The sequence below is a fragment of the Leptonotus elevatus genome, chromosome 8, assembly GCF_054856555.1.
Source record: "Leptonotus elevatus isolate MCC_2025b chromosome 8, RoL_Lele_1.0, whole genome shotgun sequence".
NCBI classification, from domain to species: domain Eukaryota; kingdom Metazoa; phylum Chordata; class Actinopteri; order Syngnathiformes; family Syngnathidae; genus Leptonotus; species Leptonotus elevatus.
Genome location: NC_141246.1, coordinates 19,396,160 through 19,422,873, shown reverse-complemented (window position 1 = coordinate 19,422,873; position 26,714 = coordinate 19,396,160). Strand labels below are relative to the sequence as shown.

The window sequence follows — 26,714 nt, the reverse complement described above, 5'->3', positions numbered from 1 at the left end:
ACAAGTGGCTGAGGGCACTGATTGGATCACACGAGGAAGGGCAGGATCACGCTTAAACAAGACCAAGGGAGACACACAAGGAAAACAGAACCCAAAACATGACAATAATCATTCAATATGTTATACCGTGTGTGTGTGTTTGTGTGTGGGTGTGGGTGTGTGTGTGTGTGGTCTTGTTTTTGTTACATAGTGTGGCCAAAGGGATTTCACAGTTGTGGGGCCATTTTGCTGGGCCCCACAAGTTTAGACCTCTTTTTGAGGGTCAAGACTTGGTTTTAGAGTTTAGGTTTGAATTGGGATATGGTTGAGGTTAGGGTAAGGAATAGGGGTAGGCAATCATTTTTGATGGTTGGGGTTAGGGGAAGGGGCTAGGAAATGCATTATGGCCTCACAAAGATAGTAAAACAAACCTGTGTGCGTGTGTGTGTGTGTGTGTGTGTTTGAGACGCTTTCCCACCACTGTACTGTGTGTGTGTGGGCCCCTTAGATTGATACGCAAGTTTTATCTAACAAATGTATAGTATCGTGTAGGATTAAAAGAAAAACTTCCTTCTGCTTAGGTGAGCTTGCGCAAACAGAAGCGACTACTTCAGATAACATCTTCTTTTATCTACTCTATGCTGATAAAATGTCTTGGATGAAAAATAACGCCTTGGGGGAAAAAAGCCTATACAAAGATCCTAGATGCACAACTTTAAATCAAATACTACCCCATTAAACTGATTTTAGGGTTGTGTTAGCTTTCTACATAAACCATTTTCTTTTTTCTTAAGATGATGCGCATTTTGACATGATAGTTGACAAGAGGCTGACCAAAAGCACTTAAAGTTTCTTCTTCCTAGTCAGCATTGTAAACAAGCCACCCCTTTTTGACTTCATTATTGGTTTTCATAGTACCATTTTCATAGTTCCATTTTTTTTCATAGTACATACATGATGCCATTCATTGTTCCCTCAGTGAACTGTGGCTCCCCAATGCCAGCAGCACTAATGCAGCTCAGGGCAATGACAATCCCACTACCATGCCTGACTTTAGGCAAGACACTTGTCTTTGTGTTCCTCACCTGATTGCAGTCACACACACTTAACACCATCTTGGTCTCATCAGACCACAGGATACGGTTCCTGTAATCCATGCCCTTACTCTGCTTGTGTTCAGCCACCTTTTTGTGGAACTTCTTGTGCAGCGTGTGGTGTGTGGTGTTAGCACTGACAGGCTATATCCTTGACCATCTATATGTAGAGCAAAAGTTCTTTTTTTTTTCAGATCTTCCAATTGTTTTGCTATGGTGACATTTCAGCGACCAGTCTGAGAGAGTGTTAAAGCTGTCATACCAATACCTGCTCCCTATTCATGCACCCGAGACCTTGTAACACAAACATGACACTGGGAAGGGAAAATGACAAATTGTACTTAATGTCGACATTTTCACTTAGGGGTGTACTCACTTTTGTTGTCAGGGGTTAAGCTATTAATGGCTGTATTTTGAGTGTCATTAATGCTCACTTATTCACGTTTGTTTCCACATTAGACCTCAATCAATCAATCAATCATTTAGCTGTGGTTGATCACACACTATCTCTTTATTATTATTATTATTATTATTAATTTATTAATTTTAATTATTTACAACTTTTTTTACACCAATAATGTGTCTCAAATGTAGGGAGTACAAGTAAAACGTCATCACAAAAATAAATACTCTCCTGTCTATCCAGGACAGAACCTAAAAAAAATCTATTGAAGCACATGCAGTAACAAAATAATTGTATTTGTAAAAAATACTTTTCATGACTGAATTTTGAACTTTTTTTTTTTTTTACCCCCTTCTTTTATTTTTTTATTTGAGTTATGGCGTAAAAAGTCAGCAATTGTGAGATGACAGGCAGCATGAGTAACCGAATTTTCAGAGCCTAAACTCTCCACTTAATCCTCCACTTGTGACTGGAGTGTTGTTGTTCGTAGTAGTAGTGGGCCGTGTCCCTTTAAATGCGGGTTACGTAGCGCCTTCATGAATGAAACCATGTGATCCAAACATCACTTGACGTCTCTCGCCTGAGCCCAGACCGAAACAAGCGAGGAAGGAGTGGATACAGCGCACAGACGGTGCCACAAGGCGTCAAGCGAAGGAGAGGGGCCAAACGTCGCTCCTTCCTTCTCGCTCCTCAAGCACTAGAGCACCTCCAACCGTCGGCCAACGCCGGCCATCGAGGGTCGGGGGCGGACGGACGGCGCCGGTCCGGTTTCCACTTCTGGTGAGTCAGCTGTCCAAATCCCAACTTGAAATCTCCACAAAGTGCTGAATAAAAGTGGCGTTGTTTCGCTGAGTGCGCGCGGCCGTCTCGCTGTTGTTTAAAAGCCACCCCGCCCCCGTTAGAAGCGCTGAATCATCACCACCCGGCCGGTCGGTTGTCGTCCAGTCGGGACCGACCGAGCGGGTCTGAGCGGTGATTCCACAATACGGACAAAGGGGGAGCACGATGTGTACGATGTGTGGCAACCTTGGAACGAAGAAGCCATGTGTCGGAATGAGAGGGGCGAGGGCACGTTGACAGCAAAGGTCGGCGGGGGTGTCTCGTGTCTGCCAGCCATTTAGACGTGAGTAGCTCAAAGCGGGAAAGTAGGGAAATGTGCTAAGTAATAAGTCGGAAGACGGAGAGCGAGCGAGGAGCTCGCCTCGCCGACTGTCCCCGCGCCGAGGTGCTGAAAGCGGCTGCATGGCCAGCGCTGGTTCGCAGGTACACGACTCGCACAGTCGCACACGCTCAGCTGTTTTGTGTGTTGTTGTTGTTTTGCTGTCAAGGTATCCTCCTCTCCTCCTGCTCGGTTTCACACTTTGAGTTCAATTCGTGACGGAAACCACCGCTGTCTGTCAGCGGCTAGCTTGCGAGAGCCACGGAACGCCGCTCGCTGCCTTGTGTGTGTGTGCGGGTGTTGTTTTGACGTTTGCTTTGTGCCCTCCGACGGGCCTTTTCTTCCACCCGGAGGAATGTTGAACGAAACGCGGTAGAGACGTCTCGTCTCGCTTCGTTTCGGCGGCTGCGGTTCGGTTCGTTTCGCGCCTTCTGACGCTGATTCATCACGTCGGTGTTATTTGTGACCGTTCACGGAGAGGCACGAGGGAGCCATGGCAACATGGCACGGGCGGGAGGCGGGCGGACAAAGGTCTAAAGCGAGGGAAAAGCGCTCGCTTTCTATTGGGGGGCCTTGGAAACAAGTGCACCCGCCCATCGCGATGTGGAAGGGGATGCTTATTTTATTATCAAGGGACATTCAGATTATGAGGGACTTCAATCTCAGGGTTTGCCAACCATTACTGAGCCAAGGCGCATATTAAAAAAAAAAAAAAAAAAAATATATATATATATATATATATATATATATATATATATATATATATATATATATATATATATATATATATATATATATATCTGGCACTATCAAACAATGATATGAGGTAGGAGCAGAAGAGCATTTTAATTGATCTACACAGTAAATTCTGTAGAGTAAATGTTACTCTAAACTGAGTCTGTTTTGTCCCACTGTAAACAGAGTACAATTTACATTTGGAAGAGAGTAAAATATTCAGAGTAAATGTTACTCAAAGTATTTTTAGTGTGTATGAGATCATTTGCATATTGCATGAAAAAAAAACTCTTAAAGATTTTTCACTCAGAAATTCCAAGTAAATTTTGCAAGGAGAGCTTTTGACTCAATTTTGCTAGTTTATTAAAAGAAAAAAGTTACACAAGGGTTGAGGAACAAACTCACGACCTTCAGCTTGGGAGACTGCCACTCTACTACCTGAGCTATGCCACTCCTACTGTTTGTTTATATCCAAAATATTCCAGCTGACACAAGCGATATACTAACAGTAGGAATTGCATGGCTCAGGGAGTAGATTGGCTGTCTCCCAACCTGAATTTGTGGGTTTGCTCCTCAAGCCTTGAGTGACTATTTTCCAAGTTTAAATTTAACTCTGTTTAGAGTGGGACCAAATAGACCCTAGAGTAAAAATTTATTCTACAGAATTTATTGTGTACCTGTCACTATGCGTCACAGGCATAGATAGATGTAAATATATTATATTAGTTAGTAATTCTCAAAGTGTGTTGGTATGCAAAGAATCACTGAATTAATTGTACGAACGGCACAATTTGCAGTGGTAATAATTCAATGTTTTACATTTTAAGTATAGGCCTAATACATTTGCATTCAATCTTTAAGATGTGTTTGTTGTAAAACATTTATTTAAGTACCATTTTAATTTCATGTTCAAGCGCAATACATTTCAATTAAGTCATTATTTGAGTACAGCTTTTTAATTTTCCCGTAGTTCCGTGCAATATTCATATTCAAACTGTGCATAATGTTAGTGCCTTACTAAAATGTGTTTTAGGAATAAAACTTGCCTTGTTTTTGAAGACCACTTAGGGCCTAAGTAATTAAGAGGACCTCACCTAGTCACATAATCAAGACAAGCTCTCATGTAAATCTATGCCCGGCATATTTAAGCAAAATATGACAGAGCTCACGTTGCTCATGGTATATTGGTACACTGTGTTAAGATGGTGAATAGTCGTCTGTCTCTCTTTGTACCCTGAGACTGTAGTCCACCTTTCGACAAAAGGCAGCTGGCATAAGCTACAGCTCCCCCGTGAGCTATGACCCTGAAAAGGATAACCAGTCTAAGAGATGGATGGGTGGATAATGGAGTTCATTATAAACCCAGCCTGCCTAGTTATATTTCTGAATGAATAATTAAATAACTACACATTTAAAGCAATTATCTCTTGGGTGTTGCAAGTGAGTGTCTCCTCCTCATTGACTTATTATTACATTACCTGCTGACTGGTTGCAACCTGTGCACATTGCAACTCAAGAGTAATAGGGAAGCTCTGTGGACCCAAGAAAACTGAAACTTCACCCCCTAATGATTCCAAATCAGCAGCTTTAGTTAGAGTCAGCACTCTGTAGAGTGTATCAAAAGTATGTAGTAAGCAAGTTGGCAAGTACTGTAATAGAGGGTCATAATGATGAAATAGTTGTATCAGTATTGGATAGAAAAGCACCCCCCCCTCTCTCTCTCTTCATCTCTCTCTCTCTTCATCTCTCTCTCTCTCTCTCTCTCTCTCTCTCTCTCTCTCTCTCTCTCTCTCTCTCTCTCTCTCTCTCTCTCTCTCGCACAAACACAACCTAGGGGCTAAGCTTTTTATACTTGGTATCAGTATTTAATCAGTGCTTGAAGTGCATTTCTCTGTCAAGTACTTTCCCCATCCTTCCCTGGTGTTCACAGTAATTGAACGCTGACCAATGCTTATGTGTGCAACTTTGCTGATGGTGGCGGAGCGGCGGCAAAGGCGCGTGGAGCAAGGGGGATGAAGGAAGAATGAGAGATGGGATTTGCGGAGAGATTGAGAACAAGGACCTTTTTGTCTTCAAGGCATTCCCCTGAAAATGCTGAGGCGAAGCAAATGCTCCCTCGCTTGACAGATGGCGTTTTCACTTGTTACTTACCACAGCGAGTTTCTTTGACTTGTCCTGTGCGTGCGTGTGTGCGTGTTAGTTTGTGTGAGTGTATGTGTGAGATGGTGAACAGAGTAAGCAGGAAATGCCCTGATTTAGCCGTCAAAAGAGAGATCTTTACAGCGAGCAGAGCTGGTCGGCCAACGCTTCCATGGGGCCCTAAGAAAAATGTGATTTGGGGCCCTCTATTTCTGCCAGTAATATTGATTACTAATCATTCAAATAGACCTAAAGTTATTGCAGCAGTGTTACACTACAAGAGAGGCCTGGGGTTGAATGACATGATTCCAAGTGAAAGCATTAAGTCGGATACTAATTACATCATCTAGACCAAGGGTCTGCAACCTGTGGCTCTGGAGCCACATGTGGCTTTTTAGTCCCTCTCCAGGGGCTCCCTGTGAATAAAAAATAAATAAAAAAGAAGTAGAAATTAATATATTTTTTATATATATTTATTTCATTTTTTAAAATAAAATATTCTTTAAATTAATTAGCGATAAAAAAAAAGTGATTAAATATTTAAAAAATGTCAGGGTCCAAATTTTTAAGTTGTCTGAAAAAACAGACAAAAGGTAGATGAAAAGTTTTAAAAATTCTCCAGAAATGTTCAAGAAGTGACGATAAAATATTCAAAAATGAAGAAGAAAACCGAAAATTACCACAAAATGTCCATGAAATTGCCAAAACTGTCAGAGAATTTAATAAAAAAGGAAGACAAGAAAATGTTAAAAAAGTAACCAAAATGTCCAAAAACAAAAAAAGAAAGGCAGAAAATTGCCATAAAATGTCTTTGGTATTGCAAAATAAGTTAGAAAAATATGTTTTTTTTAAAGGCAGAAAATAAATTGTTCAAAAATTATATAAATCCAAAATAAAATAAGAAATCCCCCAAAATATAAAATGTCAACAAAATTGCCAAAATGTTAGAAAATGGATAGCAAAAAAGCCAGAAAAAAAGTTGCAAAAAAGCCAGAAAAAAAGTTTCAAAAAAACAAAAAAACAACCACAACAACAACATAAAATGTCCAACAAAGAGGAGAGACATAAAATTACCATATGCCCATAAAATTGCCAAAAATGTCAGAAATTTGACAGATAGGCAGAAAAGTCAAAAAATATATGAAAAGGGAAGTATGAAAAATGACAAAAGGGTAGAATCAAATGAATTAGATGCTGCATAGTTTTATGTTGTGGTGCAGTTCTAATTAGCTCTTGGGCCCTCAGTACATTAGACTAACAGTAACACACTGTTCCGGTCATCACAATGTTCAAATGTTTTGCGGCTCCAGATGGAATTTTTTGTTATATATTTGGCCTAAAATGGCTCTTTTGACAAAAAAGGTTGCGACTGACCAGTTTATTTAATTTTTTATGTGTCTAGATTGCTGATTTGGAAGGGAAACAATGTTTTGTTAAAAAAATATTTTTTTCAGTGTTTATCCATCCTCTCTCCTGTATTTCAGGAAAATGGCATGATGGGAGTAAATCGAATATATTGCAGAGCCGTCATAATGGATTTCTCATAATATCGTGTTTACATGTGATGAGTGTGTTTGGAAATTTTAATAGTTGTGTGTTTCGAGGATCTTTATTTAATATTGATGTTGTTACTATAGGCTCTGTTTTAGAAATATCTACTGTGAGTGAAAAGGAAGTAAAAGAAGAAGAATAAAAGACAGAAGCACAGGGAGTTTGTGAGGGGAAAGCAGTTGGACAGATCAATAGCTGGGCGTTTTTTTTTTTCCTCCTCCTCAACGGTAATGATGAAATATGGTGTAAGCAGATCTGGTGCATAATCATGTCTGTGCTCCATAGTTTTTTTGTTTTTTTTTTATCAGTGTAAACAGTTTCTGCTTGCTGCTGTGTGTTAAATTAGCCCAAACTCCAAAGTGTCTAAAGGTGTTTATCTCCCCGAGGAGACAGAAAAATAAGAAATAAAGACAAATTAGGGATTAGGAAATTGAAAGCTGCTTTAGTTGAATTTAATACACTTGTTTTACTGATTTAACATCCAGTGCTGAGATAATTGTAGTACAAAACAGCTCGCATTTATCAGTGATCACACTACAATCTGTCCTCACCTTTTAATGTTTTCTTTTCAAGGGCTCCAGCGTTCACTTTAAGAGCTCTTTGACGAGAAGACACCTTGTCTGCACACAGAAGTGCTCAAAACCACATTAGTGAGTTTGCTTTTCATGCCATGCTGAAGTATCAAGAAAGGCGTGCAGCGCGTGAGATGCAAGGTGTTGGTCACAAGAGCATCTGTATGAGTGGTTTTCAACCAGTTGCATCATCTTGCGCATTTCTAACTGCAGTGTGACGATACCAGAATTGCGGTTGGAATAAATGAACCTTTCTTATTTGGAAACATGCGCACATATTGTATCAAGCGCAGAGAGTGAGGAAAAGATAAGTATCTCATCATTAACTTCAGTTTACAAACAGCTCTTGGGGGGGTTTCGTTGAAAACAGATGTAAGCTTGCAACAAAGTAAATTCTAAATTGTTTTGTTTGATTGTTACAATGATGTTTTGGCAGTAAGTTTTGTTGCGTCTTCATTTTGGCTTTGACATCTCTCTACGTCACTTGTTTTCTTAACCTTGTGGCTTCTGATAAATATTGTAGTATAGCAGTTCAGGCCAAAGCTGCACTGCTAACAAATCAATGTAAGAAAAAAATACTTTTGGAGAGCCATATATGTATTTGTCATATCATAGTTTATACCAGGCTACTTTTTGGTTCATTGAGGAAGACTGAATAACCCACTAACTAGTCAACCAACACTATCAGCAGTTCAGGTAACCGGTTGAACGAGTGCTTAGCACATTGGGGGTTCGAATCTCGGCTCCAGCCTTTCCTTCCACTCTCCTAAAACATCCAGTTCACTGAAGACTCAAAATTGTCCAAAGCTTTGAAAGTGAGACTGAAAGGTTGTTTGTCTATATGTGACCTGTGATTGAGTGGTGGTCAGTCCAGGGCGGTCCCCACCACTTTCCCAAATTCAGCTAGAATAGATTTTAGTTCTCTGGGAACTACAAACTGTACGCTCGTGTGTACGCTTTCTGAGATGAGCATGTGCTCTATTTCAGAACTGTGTGCACACTTGTCAACAGAAAGCACGGTGACAGATGCACTTCACATCTCGACTGGGAGCTCGGTACTACAGCAGTGTAATAATAGGATTCCATTGTTGCAAAGATGAGTGCAATACTACTAATGCATTCTGAGTAGACAGCTTTTACTTATAATGTCACAAGCAAACATCCTTTAACTTGCTGTGTTCAAGAAGTGTAGACATCATAAACCTATGTGGAGAAAGGAGAAAATCCGAAATTTGTCTTTGGAGGCCCCAAAAGAGTGACTAAATACTATCCCTGAATTAGCATGCATGTCTCACTATTACATACAGATGACTTTTTTTGTAAACATTGCGAAATGTTACTGTAAGATTTCTGGTGATGTTCTCAGAATACATGTTAATGCATTGCGGTAGTGAATTGTATTTGTCTGGATGTACGTAATTGTGGAAGAGTGGCACTTAACAAGGTTATACCTGTCACTCTCATTGTACATGCCAAATAAGAACTGGTTTGACCCAGGATATTTTTTTCTAACTAAAAAAAAGAAAAAGAAAAGCAGAGCCAGGGCTCAACAGTCTGACGAGGCAATTTTTTTTTGCTTGTGTTGGGAAAATAGTCATCACACTCCGACTTACTACCTGCAATGGGAAAAACGTGTTGACGCCAGGACTTTTTCCTCTCTTTTAATTACTCACTTTGCGCAATCACTGGCTCATGCACACTTAACCATCTTGCACACGCAGATAACCCAATTTAAATTCTTGAGAAAGTGATTATTGGATAGTAGAGAACAGACCTCCACCAAGGCCGAAATCCAAATGTGTCTCGTTGATGTTTGATGTGTGAGGTGATACTGTTCCATTCTAGTCCTGTAGGGGGCTGTAATTCCTATCACAACGTGGGTAAACATTTGCCACATTGCTTTTTCTTTATTATTTTTTTACTTCAAATAATAATAATGAGTCTTCGTGCGACTGGCAAACAGTACCGGATGAATCCTGCTTCTTGCTGAAAGTCAGTTTGGTTAAGCTCCAGCTCACCAGTGACCCTAATGAGGAGAAGGGGCGTACAACACGGATGGATGCAGCTTATGTAGAATTGACGTAATCCTACTAACGTACTATTCAACTAATTAACTTACTATTACTATCTAATTTAATAACAAACTGAGGTCACTCACATTAGTCTACCATGCTTGGTTACTCTTGACACCTAAAACACACACACACACCAGTGCCAAAATCAATCAATCAATCATCAATGTGATTGTTGCCAGTCATTAACAAATATATGCCACTTTGCAAAGATGACAAGAACGACTGCAGTGTTGTCGCAAAGACATTTCTAGAGTCTGGAAGGGGCTAACTCGCCTATGTGTGCAAAATGTTATTTGCCGCAGGTCGTCTTTGCTTTTCGGGAGAGCCATGGTTCAGGTGGCTGCTGAAAATTGCTTCTGTTGGCGCTTGTCGGGGTCTCAAAAGATTCCGTTAGTCCGCCAGCGAAACTGAAGTCTGTCAATGACGGACTGATAGCCTTTCAATCAGTACTAATGGTACCTCTCATCGAGATCAACTTCGGAGTGAAGGCCCTTTCAAGAACACCGGTACCAGAACCAAAGCTGTTTGTCAAGGCTAGCTCAGCTATAGCTAGTCGGAATTTCTCCAGTTCACACACCAACTCGGGCTCTTTCCCTGTCAGAGAGATAACATTCTGTGTACATCCTTGGAACTAACTTTTGTAAGCACGGATTGGACTGCCAAAGTCCCCACCTTCGGCCGTCACTAAGATCACTATACTGAACGTCTCTTGACCCCTCCAACAGGTTTTAAGCCCATAGAAAGCGTGACCAGTGTTACCTTTTCGGACCGTGCCTGGAACCTCAGGGTAAAGGCCAAGCCACCAGGTGCTCGTCTGCATCCCCTATCCAAGGGGCGAGAAACTGAGGTCCAGTAATTGTATTTGTCATACTCACTTTCTCAACCATGATTTGTCTGGTCCACCCCCTTGGACCTATTTGCCCTGGGTGACCCTTCATGGGCCATCAAAGACGAAAGCTTGGGATCATTGGGAGGCACAAACTACTCCCCCATGATGAGTGACGGCACAGGGAGGAGGCTGAGGACAAGCTCTTTAGAAAGCATATAGATGGATGATGACTTTGATCTAGATTGAAACTGTCATTTTTATTTATTTATTTACTTTTTTTGTGATTAATGCAGTGTTGGTCATAATATGGGGGTCTGTAGCTATTATTGGGGTGTCTTTTAGCAACTTAAAGGTTAAATGATGAAATGACGCCCATCTAAGTGGGTGGAAATTTGTTCTCTGCATTTGACCCATCCACTGAGGGAGCGGTGAGCAGCAGCAGGGGCTTATGCTCGGGGATCATTTGGTGATCTAACCCCCTAATTCCAACCCGTAATGCTGAGTGTCAAGCAGGGAGGCATTTTTATAGTCTTTGGTATGACCTGGCTAGGGATTGAACCCGCGACCTCCCAGTCTCAGGGTGGACACTCTACCACTAGGCCCTCTGAGCTGGTTAATTTAGAGGTGACTGTAATAAGCAAATTGTTCAATAAATAACAGACAGACAGGTGTTCCTAATATTGTGGATGGTGGGTGTATATTGCCATTTATGGGACAAGAGTTTTACTTTGTCTTCTTTGTCCCAATATGTTCCCCATGTCTTCCGCTTCTCTCTCCATTTCATTCCGCTTATTTCACGCTCTACAAACTTCCCCTTTAATAGCTCTGCTCTCTTTTGCCCCGCCATCCCACACACGCACGCATTCAAAGAAAACACAGATGTACTCCTTTACGTTCGCCTCCTCACGCTCTCCATGATCTCTGCTTGCGAGGCCTCCCTCTCTCACAGGTTGCCATTATCGCTCGTCTGATTCCTAAATCTCAATGACCCCCCCCGCAGAGCTCGACGTTAATTATTTACCGACGCCCACAGCCCACATAGATCAATGAGCGCAAGTTTTGCTCTCTCTTAACAGGGCAAGGTGAGCTGTAGTTGCAATTCTCTACGTTTCCCTTTTGTCATCTCACTCATGTTGTCTCCGTTCTCAGTGATTGCTCGGTCACTTGCAGGCACAGTTAAACTTGTTGTTATGCTAGGATTACTTACTAAATATAGACTTGCCAGTGAATCACTCTAACAAGCTATTCTTAAGCATTCTCTCTGTTGACTTGTTTGTGCTTGCGTATATCCACACGCACACAAGCGCTCAGTTTTTTTTTTTTTTTTAAGTATGTGTTTGTGTCGGATGGAGGGAGCACAACACCAGCTGGAAGTCGCTTTCTAAGAAATTCCTCCGTGTTGTTGGCCTGGCGCAAAAGGTTTTTCTTAAAGAAGATTAATTAGGATGCAGTCTGAAGAAGACACACATTTTCAAACACACACAGTGCTGTCAGTCTGCACTGCACGTAAAGGGTTTATTCTTTTGCCGTCTGTTTATCCTTACCACTGTTTCACCTGGTCCAATGTGTGAATGTGCGCATGGGATGGTCAGCAGTAGTTTCTTTGCACTCGATTCAGAACTTTTCTAATTGGAGGTTTTAGCCGTGGTCGTTGCTGAGCTCAGTTCTTTTCTCCCCGACCCCAATCCCCCACCGCTGCCCCCCCTCGCTGGTGTTCTCTCTATCCCCCCCCCCCTCCCTTCACCCACCTCCGTGGCCAACAGCTAAGCTCTTACAAATGTGTTGAGGATGCATTTTCACCCAAACACCCTCCCGCCCTCTCTGCCTCCCTCCTCCTCCTCCTCTCCTCCCTTGCCGTCCCATCCCTCCATCCCCACCTATGTAGCTCAAGTTCTTTTCTGTCTCCCTTGTCATTTGTACCCCCCAGCCCGTCCTCCCTCCATACTCAGCGTTTTCCTCAGCTGTGGGTGTGATGTCTCCGCTGTAGCGCTAATCAGCTCTGGAGACGTCAGCATTCTTTCCGTCCTCCTTCACAACCTCCTCCAGCATTACCTCCTCTCTTACCTTATCTCTATCGCCTCTGCTTGTGTTTTACCCATCTCCGCAGCATGTCATCTGTACGTGCGTGCGTGCGTGCGTGCGTGCGTGCGTGTTTGTGTGCGCTGTCTTTCAGCGGTAACCATAAGCAGCTCCGCTCTTGAGTCGTCAGCGTTCTTCCTGTGGCTACATAAAAATACAGCCTAGCACAGCACAAAAGCTGTCTGTTGTAGCGAGCGTGGCCGCGGCATTGACCACAGCACCGCGACCACCCCACATGCACTTTGGGAAGGGCGCCACTGGCAAGCCCAAGATGAATGGCGACACCTTTGCCCAGCTGACGATCTCTAACCTGAGTGACTTACACAACACCTGTGTTGTCCAAGGCAGTTTTGTACAGCAGGGCACCTGTTTTGAGAGTTTGTTTTGTGTGTGCAGTACTTACTAACAATTCTTTGCTGACATGGATTAACTTGTAGCAATCTATCCACCTTATAAACCTTTTTTTTTAAACCCACAAAAATGCAAAAATTGATATCTAGAAGCCAATTCATCTGTTATTTGCATTTCTGCCTTGAGGGCTCTCTTTAGTTCTACTTAAAAAATGGTGCATCTTGATTTTGATGCACCATTTTTTACCGCTGCATCTGTCAATTTGGTGGCTGAAAGGAAACTAAACATTAAACCAACTCAAAGCAGGTCTAAGTTGTGGCGCATGTGGTGTAACCAGGGTTATTATAGTTTTGGAAGATTCATTTGAGTTGTTTTTTAGTTCGTTTTGGGCATTGTTTTTTTTGTTTTAATATTTTTTTAGGGCAGTTCTGTGGCTTTTTTTAATTTATTTTTTTAGTTGTAGTTAGTTTTAGTATTAGTTTTTGAAAAAAGTGTATTACTTGTGTGCAATATTTAATAAACACCGTGGTAAAATGAAAAAAGTAACGTATTTGTTACCTAGCGTTGCATTTTGGCAAAAGGAAAAAGCAGGCGAGCTGAGCCATTGAAATTAAAAGTCAAACACACAAAATTGTCGCCGAGGAGCGACGTCATCTGAAGGTGCTTTTCTATTGGCTGCTGCAAGATGACGTCACTTTTGTGTGACAGATTTTCAAACGTCCTTATTCTGGTTAATATTGAAATAAATATACTTAAAATCATATTTGAAATCAATCCAAAAGGCTTATGTATTAAATTAATTACCAAAGACTGAAACGCAGGACATTTTAGCTATAATTATACTTTAGTTAGTTAGTTTTGCAAATGCTAAAATGTAGTTTTAGTTAGTTTTCGTTTTTTTTAAGCATTTTTGTTTTTATTTTATTTTGCTAACAAAAATGTTTTTTTGATTTTAATTTTAGTTATTTTGTTAGTTTTCATTAACTAAAATAATCTTGGGTGTAACTCAATTTTGGTGGATTTAAACAAGGTGCAGGCAGACAGATTTTGAGCTCCACTAGTGTGTCATCATACTGTATTTCATTTATAAATATTACAACAGCGTCTATCGAACCCTCTGAATCACTGTAGAAATCAATTCAATTCTTATTTTTTAATCTTTTAAAAATCTGGTAAAATTTTTTATCTTTACAATATGTTCTATGAGCCCTCACTAAGTTAAGTAAATGGATACCCATGGACACTATATGAGGAAATATGGTGCACAGTTGCCATGTTGACAGGGACCTTTATGTCCCTCTAGTGATTTTGTATGGCTCATTCTAAGTCACTTAAATCCAGACAAAATACGTTTAATTAGCTTGACTGTTTCCTTGACGTTGCTTGTATCACGTTTAACTTGAAATTTGATTGCACTTGCACGTTTGGGTACTTGCAGGGGAACGTGGATATTATTGTGCCCTCTTAGCACGGTGGCAGGGAAATGTGTTGGCATGCTTTTTGTTTGTATGTAGATGGGGGTTATGGGGGTTGGGCACGGGGGAAATAAACCCATGCCTGGCAGTAAAAACGCCTCTCTTTTTTTTTTGCCTCTCTGTTTTCACTTCACCCACCATCTTTCAACCCCCACCCCCAAAGGCACCCTTAGTCTTCATGTCTTTGATCCACCTATTGTGTGATGATGATGATGATGATGATGATGAGGAGGATGCATCTGCAGCTGTGGGAGCGTACAATGCATCCCAGCACGCTGCATGCACAATTCAAGAGAGCTATATCAAAAATTCTTCCTTAACAGTCTTTCTTAATTTTGATTGACCATCACGGAGAGTCATTTTATTACTTAAGCATTGTGGTTTTACTTTGCTTTGTTGTATTGGCTACACTATATGCTACTGAGTGCTGTGCTCAATATTTTGACTCTTTTGTCATGTAGTTAAACGAGATAACTAATATATTAAAATATTTCTATAGATGATCATAATGTTGGTGGTTGGTTGGTCAGGGCATGCAGGAGAGGCGTAAAGTGTAAAAAAAAAAATCAAAAACATTATTGTCCATTTTAGTTAACTGGTCTGTGGTTTAAATTGATCATTGACATTATTAAAATAGATGAATTTGCACATTTCCTGTTCACATACATAAGCGGGAAGGCAACAGAGATGTTGCACTTTGAGTGCCTCCAGCGGCTACACAAACGAATCGCAGACGCCGGCACTTGGCGGAATCACTCGCACAAGAGAAATTGCTTGTTTGCCTTTATATCATCCAAACATGTACTGCACATGCTGACGTTCAACAGTCTGCATAATATATTTAATGAAGGCGTGTGAATTATTTAGTCTTTCTGTTGGACGGATAAACGACTCAAAAGTTATCGGTGGCCTGGCCGCCGAGTCCCCAGGGGTCTCTCTCATTTACTTGTATCGAGGTAACTGCGTTTGGCTCCAATAAATTCAGATTTTGACACAAACTGGTTTGTTTGAAACGTCAGACCTGCCGTTATGATACCTGACATGAGGGTCATTTTATATCATCTGGGCTTTCATAATATTTATTCATTCATTTTCCAAACTGCTTATCCTCACTTATGTTTTTTAACGCATTCACTGCCATTGACGTCTATAAACGTTAAAAAAAAATAATTTTAACTATTTCTATTAGTTAAAAAAAATCCCACTTTTGTTAACAAGAGTATGGAAACCTAGACTTTTTTTTAATAATCATTTTTTGGGGAAGAAAAACAAGAAAAGATTATTAAAAAATTAGGGGCGTCAGGCGATTAATTTTTTAAAATTGTAATTAATCGCATGACTTCAATAGTTCACACATTTTCTATCTGTTCTAAATGTACAATATTTTTTTTCCAGGTTTGCAAACTCTTGTTAACAAAAGTGATTTTTTGACGTCTATAGCCGTCAATGGCAATGAATGAGTTAATAAAAAAAAAAAAAGAGAGAGATCAGCAGTAAATAAATAAATAAAAAACAGCAACAAAGACAACAAACTTATAAAATATATATATTTTGGAACATTGTGGAATTGATTGAAGCATAATTAAAATCTTTAAAAACAAATCCCTTCAATGAAGGTAAAAAATATTGAAATGCAGTCTAATCTTCCATTTTATATATTTTTTTATATCCGACTGGAGGGAACTCAGTGCCTCAGCGTATGTCACTGATGATGGGCATAAATAATACTGGCAGCGGCAGTGCACTTGTGGTTTGTGTGTCTCTAATGTGTGCTGGCTATATAACGTCTGTGCTAGTTATAATGTACATTTTCTCTGATCTTCTAACCGTTGGAGCTGCAGCATCCCCATAGACCGACACAGGTGCACTGTGGGTAAGGTTAACTGCTCAGTGTTGCCGGGCCAAACCGGATGATAATAATAACATGAAAATTATAACAATAATAAATGACACTGAGAGCGCTAGCACACTAAAAGATTACCAATCATTTGCAGCCATGTTTCTTTGGTGAAATGTTTTTTAAGCTTTCCTCAACATGCAACTCCGTTTGTGACAGTCCCGCATTTTTGGTAGTGATGTGTGTCACGTATTGTGTGTATATAAACAGAAAAAGGTGTCCCGACAGCAAGTGACAGAAGAGAGACGACATTTGCGCGGCAGGGGAGGACAGAGCAGAGGGGGGAGAGAGAAAGAGTGAGGCCAGGAATCTGCTGAGTCATCGTGACTGGTCTGGTCTCATGATGATCGCTTAGGTCAGAGCAGCAACAAGAGACACCCTTTAATGAAAACACACACGCTCGGACACAAAGCATCTCCTTGTGGCGGACTGATGTCATCTTTTGCGCTCCTCTGTTGACTTCTTCATCTCCACCCTTTTGTCTTCTGTTCCCATGTTTGCGCGCAAACAATACACATGCGCCGTGTGTTTGTTTCTGCCATCGTTAGACATTTGTATTCCTGTCAGGTGCAGCTCTGCTTTCTCGCATGCTGCTACAGGCTTAGATAAAGTGTGTGTGTGTGTGGGGGGGGGGGGGGGGGGTGTGTGGGTGTGTGTGTGTGTGTGTGTACGCGCTGAAACAGTTGGCTTTCCCCTGGAGTCCTTCCCACAAATTCTATCACTTCCTCTTCTCTCAGTTCACTTCTTAGCGATTGGCCTGAAGCCAGCCAATAACGCTTCAACTTGACAAAAGCTGTGGGCACTATCACGCTAACCATCAAGAAACAGGAAGTCAAGGAAATATTGCGTGTCACTTTCACTCATACACCCTGATATTGATGCGCAACGTTTCACATTTTCAAATAACAGACCTCCATAGGTACAATTGGATTTTGTTTGTCCGTGCTTGACCTGGTGGGTTTGTCATCCACTAATTACAATACTTAATTGTAAAGGTTTTTATTTATTATTATTTTTTTTTAATCAAACCATTATTTATATACATGGTGGATTATATTGTTTTCTGCATTTGTGTAGGTCGGTTCAGAAGAACAAGGCTCCTGTGGCATGACGACGACAAACAAAGGAAATAAAGCCTTAAAGGTGAGGAAGAACATCCACCAAGTTGTACATTTCACGCTACCGTTTGAATCAAGCAAAGTTTACATTGCTGAGTGTTTAGGCAGCATGGTAAAAAGTATGATATCATAGCATAGCAGCTATCTAATATGACAATTCATTCAACAGAAAATGGACGGTGTGCAGTGTACGGACAATGCCTGTAAACAAGATTCACATTTTTTTAATAGCAATTTTTTAGTTTATTCATATTCAATCCATTAATTAAAACAGGGAAGAAGGTCCAACATTCTCAGTCAGCCTAACAAAAGACACCCTTCATAAGCGGGTACTTAAAAGTGAGATGGTTCAGGTTGGACATTTTGGGAACCTTAACAATGGGAATATAATACAATTTGTACTGTACGGAAAAAAACCCCCACTCTTTTTAAGAGTATTTTTAATAGTGTTAATAGAAGTTTTTTTTAAAGTCACCCTATCACTCGCACAGTTCTCCAAGTAAGAGGCGTAAGTGACGTGCAGTGAGCTCTAGGTTTGGGTAGGCAGGCAGTCGCAAATTGAGATGCACACACCGATTACACATTTTGTGTGTCGGCAGGCGAGTGTACAACGTATCCTAGGGTGACCATATTTTCATTTCCCAAAAAAAGAGGACACTCAGCCCGACCTCGAGATACTTGATACTCGGATACCATACATTCAAACTATTTTAACATATGCCTCCTCTGTATGGGTAGAAAATAAAACAAAAAAACATAACTCTATTTTGAAGTCTTACTTTTTTTGCTCCGCAATCTTTTTTTCTTTTTCTTTTTTTACTTCGAGCAGGGTTCGTACCCATCGCCAACACTAACCACTCAGCTAAAGTTATGAAACTCACCAAATGTTGTCACTTTCAAACCTATAGGTAGTGTAGGCTTTCTGAAATAAATAGAAAAAGCCAAACGGTTCCAACTTTCATTTCAGCCTGAGGTAGGCAGCCTATCCTGACCGCATGTCAATGGTAAGAGGCAAAATGTGTTTGCCTTCAAGCTGTTTTATTTGCTACATATCGACGACGTCTTAAAATAATCGCCAAAGTGATTTTTTCCGATTTTTAAGGAAGCACAATTTTTTTTAACCATTTGCATCATGAGGAGATGATTTAGTAAAAAAAAAAAGATAAAATTACCAAAAAAATGACGGTGACGATATACAGTGTTTCCTTGTTTTCCGCTGGGGTTAGGTTCCCAAAAAATTACCACAATAAATGAAATCTACGAAGTAGTTATAGCTTTATGTTTTACATTTACTATAAATGTTTTTAAGCTCTAAAACCTCTCACCACACAGTTTATACACTTTTCTAATCGAGGCATTTACATTTTCTCACATTTCGCTCTTGTTTACACATTCTCAGTGTTCAAACCTTCATAAATTTTATAAAATAGGTACATAACTGTAAAAGAAAAACTGCATGCAAAATTGCACAAAAAAATCTGCGAAACAGCGAGGCCGCAAAAAGTGAACCGCGTTATAGCGAGGGAACACTGTAAAACAAAGAATTAAGCATTGCATGTTTAGATACCAAAATAGTACAACATATGACCAAAACATTTTATCTGGATTAAAAAAATACAATAAGATCCCCAGTCATTAGGACGATTACGATTTTAATCTAATAAACCCAACAAACATTTATTTAAAGGTTTCATTCATTCAAAAATAATTCCTATGCAAATTGTTCAGACAACAATAACGTATTCTGATTCTAAATAAGTTTTAACGTAATCCTAACATTCATAGTTTGCGCTTAAATGCCACAAATAAGTAGGTGGTAGCTATTATAAACAGGTCTTGTATGTAAATCACCCATCCAGCACTTGTGCAAAATTACAACTCAAAATATAATTTGGATGTAATAGAACATAGAAACAACAGCTTTTAATAACCCAGAAGACAAAACTCTATTTCACGATTTAGCAAATTTATAACGATTTTTAAAATAACGATTAATCGAATGAATTCGATTTATTGCCCAGCCCTAGTACAACATCAATCAAGGCCATATAGTTTCTCTGCTTAATTGGCGACTTCATTACTTTGTAGCGGCAAACAAAACTTTACCAACACAAATCGGCATTCCGGAGAGCTGACCAATAGAAACACTCCGGAACATTTGTATCTTTTATGTTTTGTTTTTTCTTTCATGTCTAATTTCTCATTTATGTCCACGTTCTGACCTTTGCATCTTCCATCTTTGATTTCTCTTTTATGTCTGCTTATATAAAAGAATGATATGCGTGCAAAATAAAAACTGTTACGTTCCAGCTCATTCCGTCTCCTTACATCTTCACATGTACAGTACGTCCAGTAGATCGACAGTCGGTATGTTGCGGCACAACGAGCTACACACTGAAGGCACTCAACTCTAAATTCAGACTAGCCTGTAATACTGTAACCCAAAAAAAACACGTTAACTTCTTTGCTCCCAAAAACGTATATAACTGTTCTATTTTAAATATTGCCATGGTCCCAAAAATGTATTTATACGTTTTTAATGAGGGGTTTTTCATGCTAGAACATACAGAAGTCTTTGATGCAGCCTCTGACCTGAAGAAGTCGCTTAAAGCAGTGGTAGTTATTACAAAAAACGGCCAGCAGGTGGCAGCAGAGTATAAGATCAACAAGGGCCATGTTGCAACAAGCTAATTTCCCCAGTGTTTTCAACAGATTTGTGAATAATGATGAAACTTAGCTATATTCGAATGCTAATTGCTGCAAAACACAAACAGATAGAAATTTACATGTTTTTCCTGATGAAAGAAGAAACTCTAATCTTTCTTTTGGTAGGTTCTATGTTTTTATATCAATAGAACACAATATTCTGTGGGCCTTGCAAAATCAGTCAAAATCCAGTAAAACAGCCGGGAGCAAAGGGGTTTGCTTCAGTGAAAATGTCTGGGAGTGAATGAGTTAAACGGGAAATCAAGCTCCTTCGCTAGCTCCCCGTGTGCTCGTTTAACAGCTAGGAAGCTAGCTAGCTGCCACAGTTTGGCTTTAGCCCTAGGTGGTAGCTAGCGAGCTCCATAGCTAGCTCCCCCCGGTGCTCGTTTACCTGCTAGGGAGCTAGCTAGCTAGCAAAAGTGGCTAAAGCCAAACTGTGGCAGGGTTTTTACTTTCTGGACCTGGATTAGCCATATTTTTTTTTTAATCAGATATAGCATATCGCAGGGCTGCAAAAGATGAGCCACAATATAGCGGTGCTTCACTGTATTTGATCTGATACCCTTCTTATTTTGTGAAGGTGAAGCGAGAGCCGGGGGAGAATGGCACCAGCTTGACAGATGACGAGCTGGTGACCATGTCAGTGCGGGAGCTCAACCAGCATCTCCGGGGCCTCACCAAAGATGAGATCCTGCAACTGAAGCAACGGCGGCGCACCCTGAAGAATCGGGGCTACGCCGCCAGCTGTCGGGTCAAGAGAGTCACCCAGAAGGAAGAGCTGGAGAAGCAAAAGGCCCAGCTGCAACAGGAAGTGGACAAACTGGCCAATGAGAACGCTTCCATGCGCCTGGAGCTGGACGCGCTCAGGTCCAAGTATGAGGCCTTACAGACCTTTGCCAGGACTGTGGCGAGAAGCCCCACCGTGGGAGTGGGGGTCAGGGCGGGAGGGGGAGGAGGAGGGGGAGGGGTAGCGTCATCAGTCATTAGTCCACTCATACCCGGGAAGGCGGCAACGGCGACCAGTGTGATTACAATAGTCAAGTCCAAAACAGATGCGCGGTCTTGAGGGAGGTTTAGGTTGGCTTTTCTGCTGGCCACGCCTCCTTCGCTGCCCTCGCGGCCTGTGCCACTGCACTCATTTGACACGGGTCACGAGCGCAGTGAAGGACGAGATGGAAGCAGAGGACTGGGTCAGGCAATTGAAAGTTGACGATTGAAATGAACTGTTGATGTTTCCCGTTCCGCGGCTGAGCAAACAGATGGGAACGGGACGTTTGCGTGATGGATTTCCAGACAGTCTGATCGATCATCCATCTCACGTGACCTGCTCATTTCATTGGCTGCAGATGAGTCCCATCTTGCTGCAACCTCTTCATATCAGTATGACAGAATATATACGTGACGCAATTGTGTTACCTGTATTTTTACTGTTTTGTACCGTGTTGTCATTCACATGAGGTTCAAAATGTGTTCTCTGTGTGTGCGAACTGTGATTTATGAGGAATTCTGTGAAATTCGTGATTGCTTTGGTATTGTTACGTTTGGTCAGTTGTGTTATTTTCGACAGACTCTTCACTTCTCGCGCATATTTGCCCTTGGCTTATTTTCTATTCCAATTGGCTCTTACCACTACACGGGTAGCAGCAGATCAATCGATTAAAAACTGGAAAAAAATGACATAATTGTAGAAAAAATTAACTGATTACTCAACAAGTCATTGATAATCACTGTCGTATGAAATAAACACCAATGACTGGTTAATAAAGAGTAATCAGGGGGAAAATGTTTTTGTAATTCACTTGAATACAAAATTTAAGTAATCCGGTTAGTCGATTGAATAATGGATAGATTACGGTAATCGACTCTAAAAAAAAAATTCATTACACTACAAATAGTGTATGCGTTTGGAAAATTTTGCAAGGGCAAGTGATCTGTTAATTATAATAATTGGGCTGTACCTGTGATCAATGGGAGTCTGGATGTCTATTATGACAACATTTAACTCTGCGTTGTTGTATGAGCTGTGTAGTAGCCACTAATAATAACAACACCCATTTAAGTGATTTTGCACTTGCACATGTGCTGTATCTACAAATGTAATTTATTGAATTATTTCCCCATTTTGCATAATTCTGGCGGAAAGTCCCAACATGAAGCTAACTCACTTTTTATTTTTTTTACATGCATTCACATAAATGGAGAGTCATTGACACGAGCTTTAGAATAAAAGTAAGCTTCCGTGGCGTTCTCTTTAAAAGATAAATAATAATAATCATTGTCTGTCTTTGGTAGCGTCTCAAATTTTCTAAAGCTTTGCATTGTTTGTATTGACCTGTGAAAAATAAGGTAACAAAATCGTTTGATATACAGTATCTCTCTATTTTGCAATTGTACCAAAAGTGGCTTAACTACTGAATAGCTTTGTTCTTTCTCTAGTGACTAGACACGTGTGTGCGTGTGTGTGTGTGCGTGCGTGCGTGGGTAGGTGGGTGGGCCGACGTGTAGCCGTGAACTAGCGTGTGGTGTGCTGTGTATGTGATGGCTAACTTTTACTGTACTCGATGGCTACGACTTTGATCCCTGTTTGATTTCAGGGCGAGCGATGACACAACGGGTAACCGTGCTTGTTCTCTCATTATAACGTGTGCCCCAGGACCATCCGAACATGATCATCTTGCCATAATCGGCACTTGTGGTATTGATTTTTTTCTTCTTTTTTTTCTTCATGTCCGCCTTGTGATGCTCTGCTCTCATTAGTGCAGACAGTGACCACCAGTCTCGGTGTGCAAAGGTCACTTGCTTCAAAGTAACAGAGATGTGAAGCCATTTTCTTCTACTGCAGGTATATTTTTAATGTTACATTTGATTTGTATTCATCCCTTCAGAGGAATATTTGTGGAATATGAGTTATGCAGCAAAATCCAGCCATTTTTATCCATCTCGGGGCGGCCATTTTGCCACTTGCTGTCGCCTGAGGATGACATCACAGTTGCTCAGGTAACGACCAATCACAGCACACCTGTTTTCTGAAGCTGCTCTGTGATTAGTTGTTACCTGAGACCAGAGCAACTGTGATGTCATTTTCACTCGACAGTAAGTGGCAAAATGGCCGCCTTCTGATTTGGATAAAAACTGCTGGATTTTGCTGCTTAAAGGGATACTTGACTCATTGAGCCATCTTCAGCAGTAAAAAAGTTGATATTTTGTCCAAAATGAATTTGATAGCTGTGATTGATTGTTACCTGAGACCTGAGCAACGTTGATGTCATCTTCAGTCGACAGCAAGTGGCAAAATGGCCGCCCCCTGAGACGGATAAAATCGACTGGACTTTGCCGCTCAACTCATATTCCACAATATACGCAATATGAACCAGAATACCATATTTTGACAAGTGGGGCTGTCAAGAAATATATTTTGGGTTGACTTCCCCTTTAAAACACTTTAGGAAGGGAAATTTAAATTGAATGGATTTTGTCAAAATAGATGTAATCTGCAGGTCTGAAAATGCATACGATGCTGGATTCTGACTTGTTTTGCTGCAACTATTTTTAACCACTTTTTCAGTTTTCAAAAAGTTCATAAAGCTAGTAAGTTGTATGTACACAACAGGCAGAAGGAGCTTCCTGATTTCATAGCTTGATTATTTCTCTATATTCCAAAAACATTTTTAACTCCTGCAGAGAATAATGATAAGACAAATAAATGATGGTACTTTGTTCCCCCCCCCCACCCCCCTCGCACTTGTGTGATTTCCTCCCTGTCTCGAGCCATTTGTTAAACTCATTCTGTTTTTGACTATTGTGTTTGATATGGTGTACTCGATTCTGTTATTTAAAAAAAAAAAAAAGGAAAATGTTTTGCTAAAATTGTCTACGTCAAACACACCGTCTCAAGCTTCAGGATGAATACCATGCGTTGTGAGTGTAACAGTGTCAAGATGGTATTTAGTTGTCTTTGAATATGCAAACTGTGTAAGGCATAAGTAGAACTCTCGTCACACAGGCGCTGTACTGCTATTGTCGTTTGTGTCCAATTGTTCAGGTTCAGTGTGACGTGGCCGGGTTCAAGAGTTTATATTCACAGTGTTTAGCAATATGTAACAAATGTTTTGGCAGTTTATATCTAGATGATGTGTTGTGACTTGACTTGCTTCCCGCCAGCATATTATTGTATTTGTTAATGTGCATAGACAGGAAAAATAATTTTTTTTCTATTCATTTCAGTTTGATAGATGTCGCTTTATGTGTTTGTTTGTTTTTCTTCCCGTGGAGCTGTTTGGTCTTGACTGTAGTTCATCCAAGCATTAAGTCAGCTAAAAACTGTGACCTTTAGTCATTATCAAACAAGAATTGACGTTTTACCTTACTAATGAAAATACAGTTTCATCATCAGCCCAAGCAGCCACTCCTAAATCATATAAATCAATATTTTAAAATATTTTATGGCACAGGAAAAGAATGACGGATATGGTGAAGGTCAACAATTGTCATGCTTTACCACTGATCTGAATATATGACTGGATAGTCGATAGCCCATACACGCCCGTGCAAGCCGTTGAAGCGACAGGGCGGCCATCTTGCTCCTCCCATCTCGCGAGCAGACTACTGTATAAACTATACGGTATACGTACAGATTATACATACACAGCTCGTAGGCAGTTAATATATGGGCGGGGGCGTGGTGGTGACTGTTACAAGTTAAAAAAATACATTTAAACATTTAACAAATGGACGGTATGTGCTGCTTTGGAGACCCCCTTTTTCTTTTTTTCTTTTGTCGCTTCGTTCCTTAAACCGCAATATTAGATTTGGCAGAGGCATCTTTTGTTGAATTACAGTTAAAATTCTTTAATTTAAAAAATATACAAGTTTCCTCCTGTAAACATCATTAATCATATCATTTATACATGTATTTAAGGCAAGTTGTAAAATGTCTGAAGTCTTCTGAAGTTGGGAGGAGCAATATGGCGGCTTCAAAAGTCTTGGCTTATATCGGCTATCCAGTCATATATTCTGATCCGTGTGCTTTACAGAGTGAATTAACTGGGCCCTCGTTGGAAAAAAGTGTGATGATTGTGTCGAGAAAGCTCATCAATCCTCCACATCCAATTGATGTGCAGTCACTCCGTTATTTCCCCGTGTAGTCAATCACACATCCAGACTAAAAGCCCTTTCGCCCACCTCCAAAGCTGATCAATGAAAGTAAATGAACCAAACATTCCTTTGATCGTTTGGCGTGTCGATCGATAATCATGTTTTGCTTTGCTTCTGCTGGCCCGGCGTGGCATCAAAGCATTTCAACTTATTTGTGCAGTTTTATTCTTTTTCATGCCACTGTTTGTTGACAGTTTGCCCTTCAGACGACTGCGTGCGTAACTAATGGTGATCTTTTGGTTAGATTATACATTAAAGCTGGGATATTTTTGTGTCTGAAAGTAAATAATGGTCGATATAAAGTTATAGCGAAGTAGTGAGTTTTGTCTGACTATGACGCAGCCTGTTCAGAAAAGGTCCTGTAATAAGAAATTATGTGTTTTGTACTATTTCTGTATGGGGTGTAATACAATTATTATACTGTTCTTTCTATGGGAAAATATTGAAAATGTGACAGTCTTTGTAAGTATTTATCTTCAACTAAATGATTGTTAATTTGTTTTGTTTTTTGTAGATACATGAGTGATGATGACAAGGTACTGGTAATTATGGAATTAACTGTTTCATCATCAGTCTAATGTTCTTTTAATTTATTGATGTATATACTGTATGTTTGTCAATAAACAGTTTACTTTATTTTGTATATGACCAATAAACATGGTTTAAAATAGATTACGTTTTGAATTCATTTTTATAGCAGAGTGAAATTATATTAAATGCTGTTCCGTTTCAATTTGATACACAACTTTGACAGCATAATTTAGTTTCCACTTAAAAGACCAAAGGAACATTTCATATGAAAGAATAAAGGTAATAAAGCACCTCAGGTGCATTCTTGACCACATGTATTAGAATATTGTGATGGGAATTTTTTTTTTTTTCAATAGTTCAAATCAAACGTGAGACACCTAACACACACACAGGTTTGTTTTACTATCTTTGTGGGGCCATCTCATTGACAAGATGCATTTCCTAGCCCCAAACATCAAAAATGATTGCCTACGTCTATTCCTTACTCTAACCTCAACCATAATAACCCAATTCAAACCTAAACTCTAAAACCAAGTCTTGACCCTCAAAGAGAGGTCTAAACTTGTGGGGCCCAGCAACACACACACAATAAACTTTGTTTATCCACAAACAATGCTTAAAACTGTATTGCAAAAATGAATAATGGAATGGAATTGACTGCTATTTATATCGCGCTTTTTTCTTCATTTAGCTATATATGAATAATGAATCGAAATTCGAATGAAAATTTGCATGTTTACACACTAAAGGATCCTGGGTTATGTCGCCAACACACTGGCTGAGAAGATTGGGTTATTTTTACCCAGATTGGGTTAATTATTTTGACACAGCAGATTGGGTTGAAGATTGGATTTGGGTGGACTGAAG

The 26,714-nt window shown here is 40.2% G+C and overlaps 1 protein-coding gene across 7 annotated transcripts; it reads left to right on the top strand.

The window, feature by feature from the left end:
- The first annotated feature begins 1,671 nt into the window (after positions 1-1,671).
- Positions 1,672-25,967, top strand: mafgb (MAF bZIP transcription factor Gb). 7 transcript variants are annotated; one of them, XM_086083371.1, is made up of 3 exons: positions 1,672-2,256; positions 17,416-17,481; positions 20,743-25,967. In XM_086083371.1, exons 2-3 carry the CDS (start codon positions 17,446-17,448, stop codon positions 21,226-21,228), a joined length of 522 nt encoding a protein of 173 aa, XP_085939497.1. In that variant the 5' UTR covers positions 1,672-2,256; positions 17,416-17,445; the 3' UTR covers positions 21,229-25,967. The 7 variants fall into 7 exon arrangements, with proteins under 7 accessions (XP_085939497.1, XP_085939499.1, XP_085939496.1 ...); XM_086083373.1 differs by lacking the exon at positions 1,672-2,256 and adding an exon at positions 2,419-2,599; XM_086083370.1 differs by lacking the exon at positions 1,672-2,256 and adding an exon at positions 2,592-2,739.
- Positions 25,968-26,714: the final 747 nt, after the last annotated feature.

Coding starts and splice junctions, on each gene's coding strand:
- mafgb (XM_086083370.1), top strand. CDS start 2,719: ATGGCCAGCGCTGGTTCGCAG. Junction 2,740..17,415: donor TGGCCAGCGCTGGTTCGCAG/GTACACGACTCG, acceptor GCATTTGTGTAG/GTCGGTTCAGAAGAACAAGG. Junction 17,482..20,742: donor AAGGAAATAAAGCCTTAAAG/GTGAGGAAGAAC, acceptor TATTTTGTGAAG/GTGAAGCGAGAGCCGGGGGA.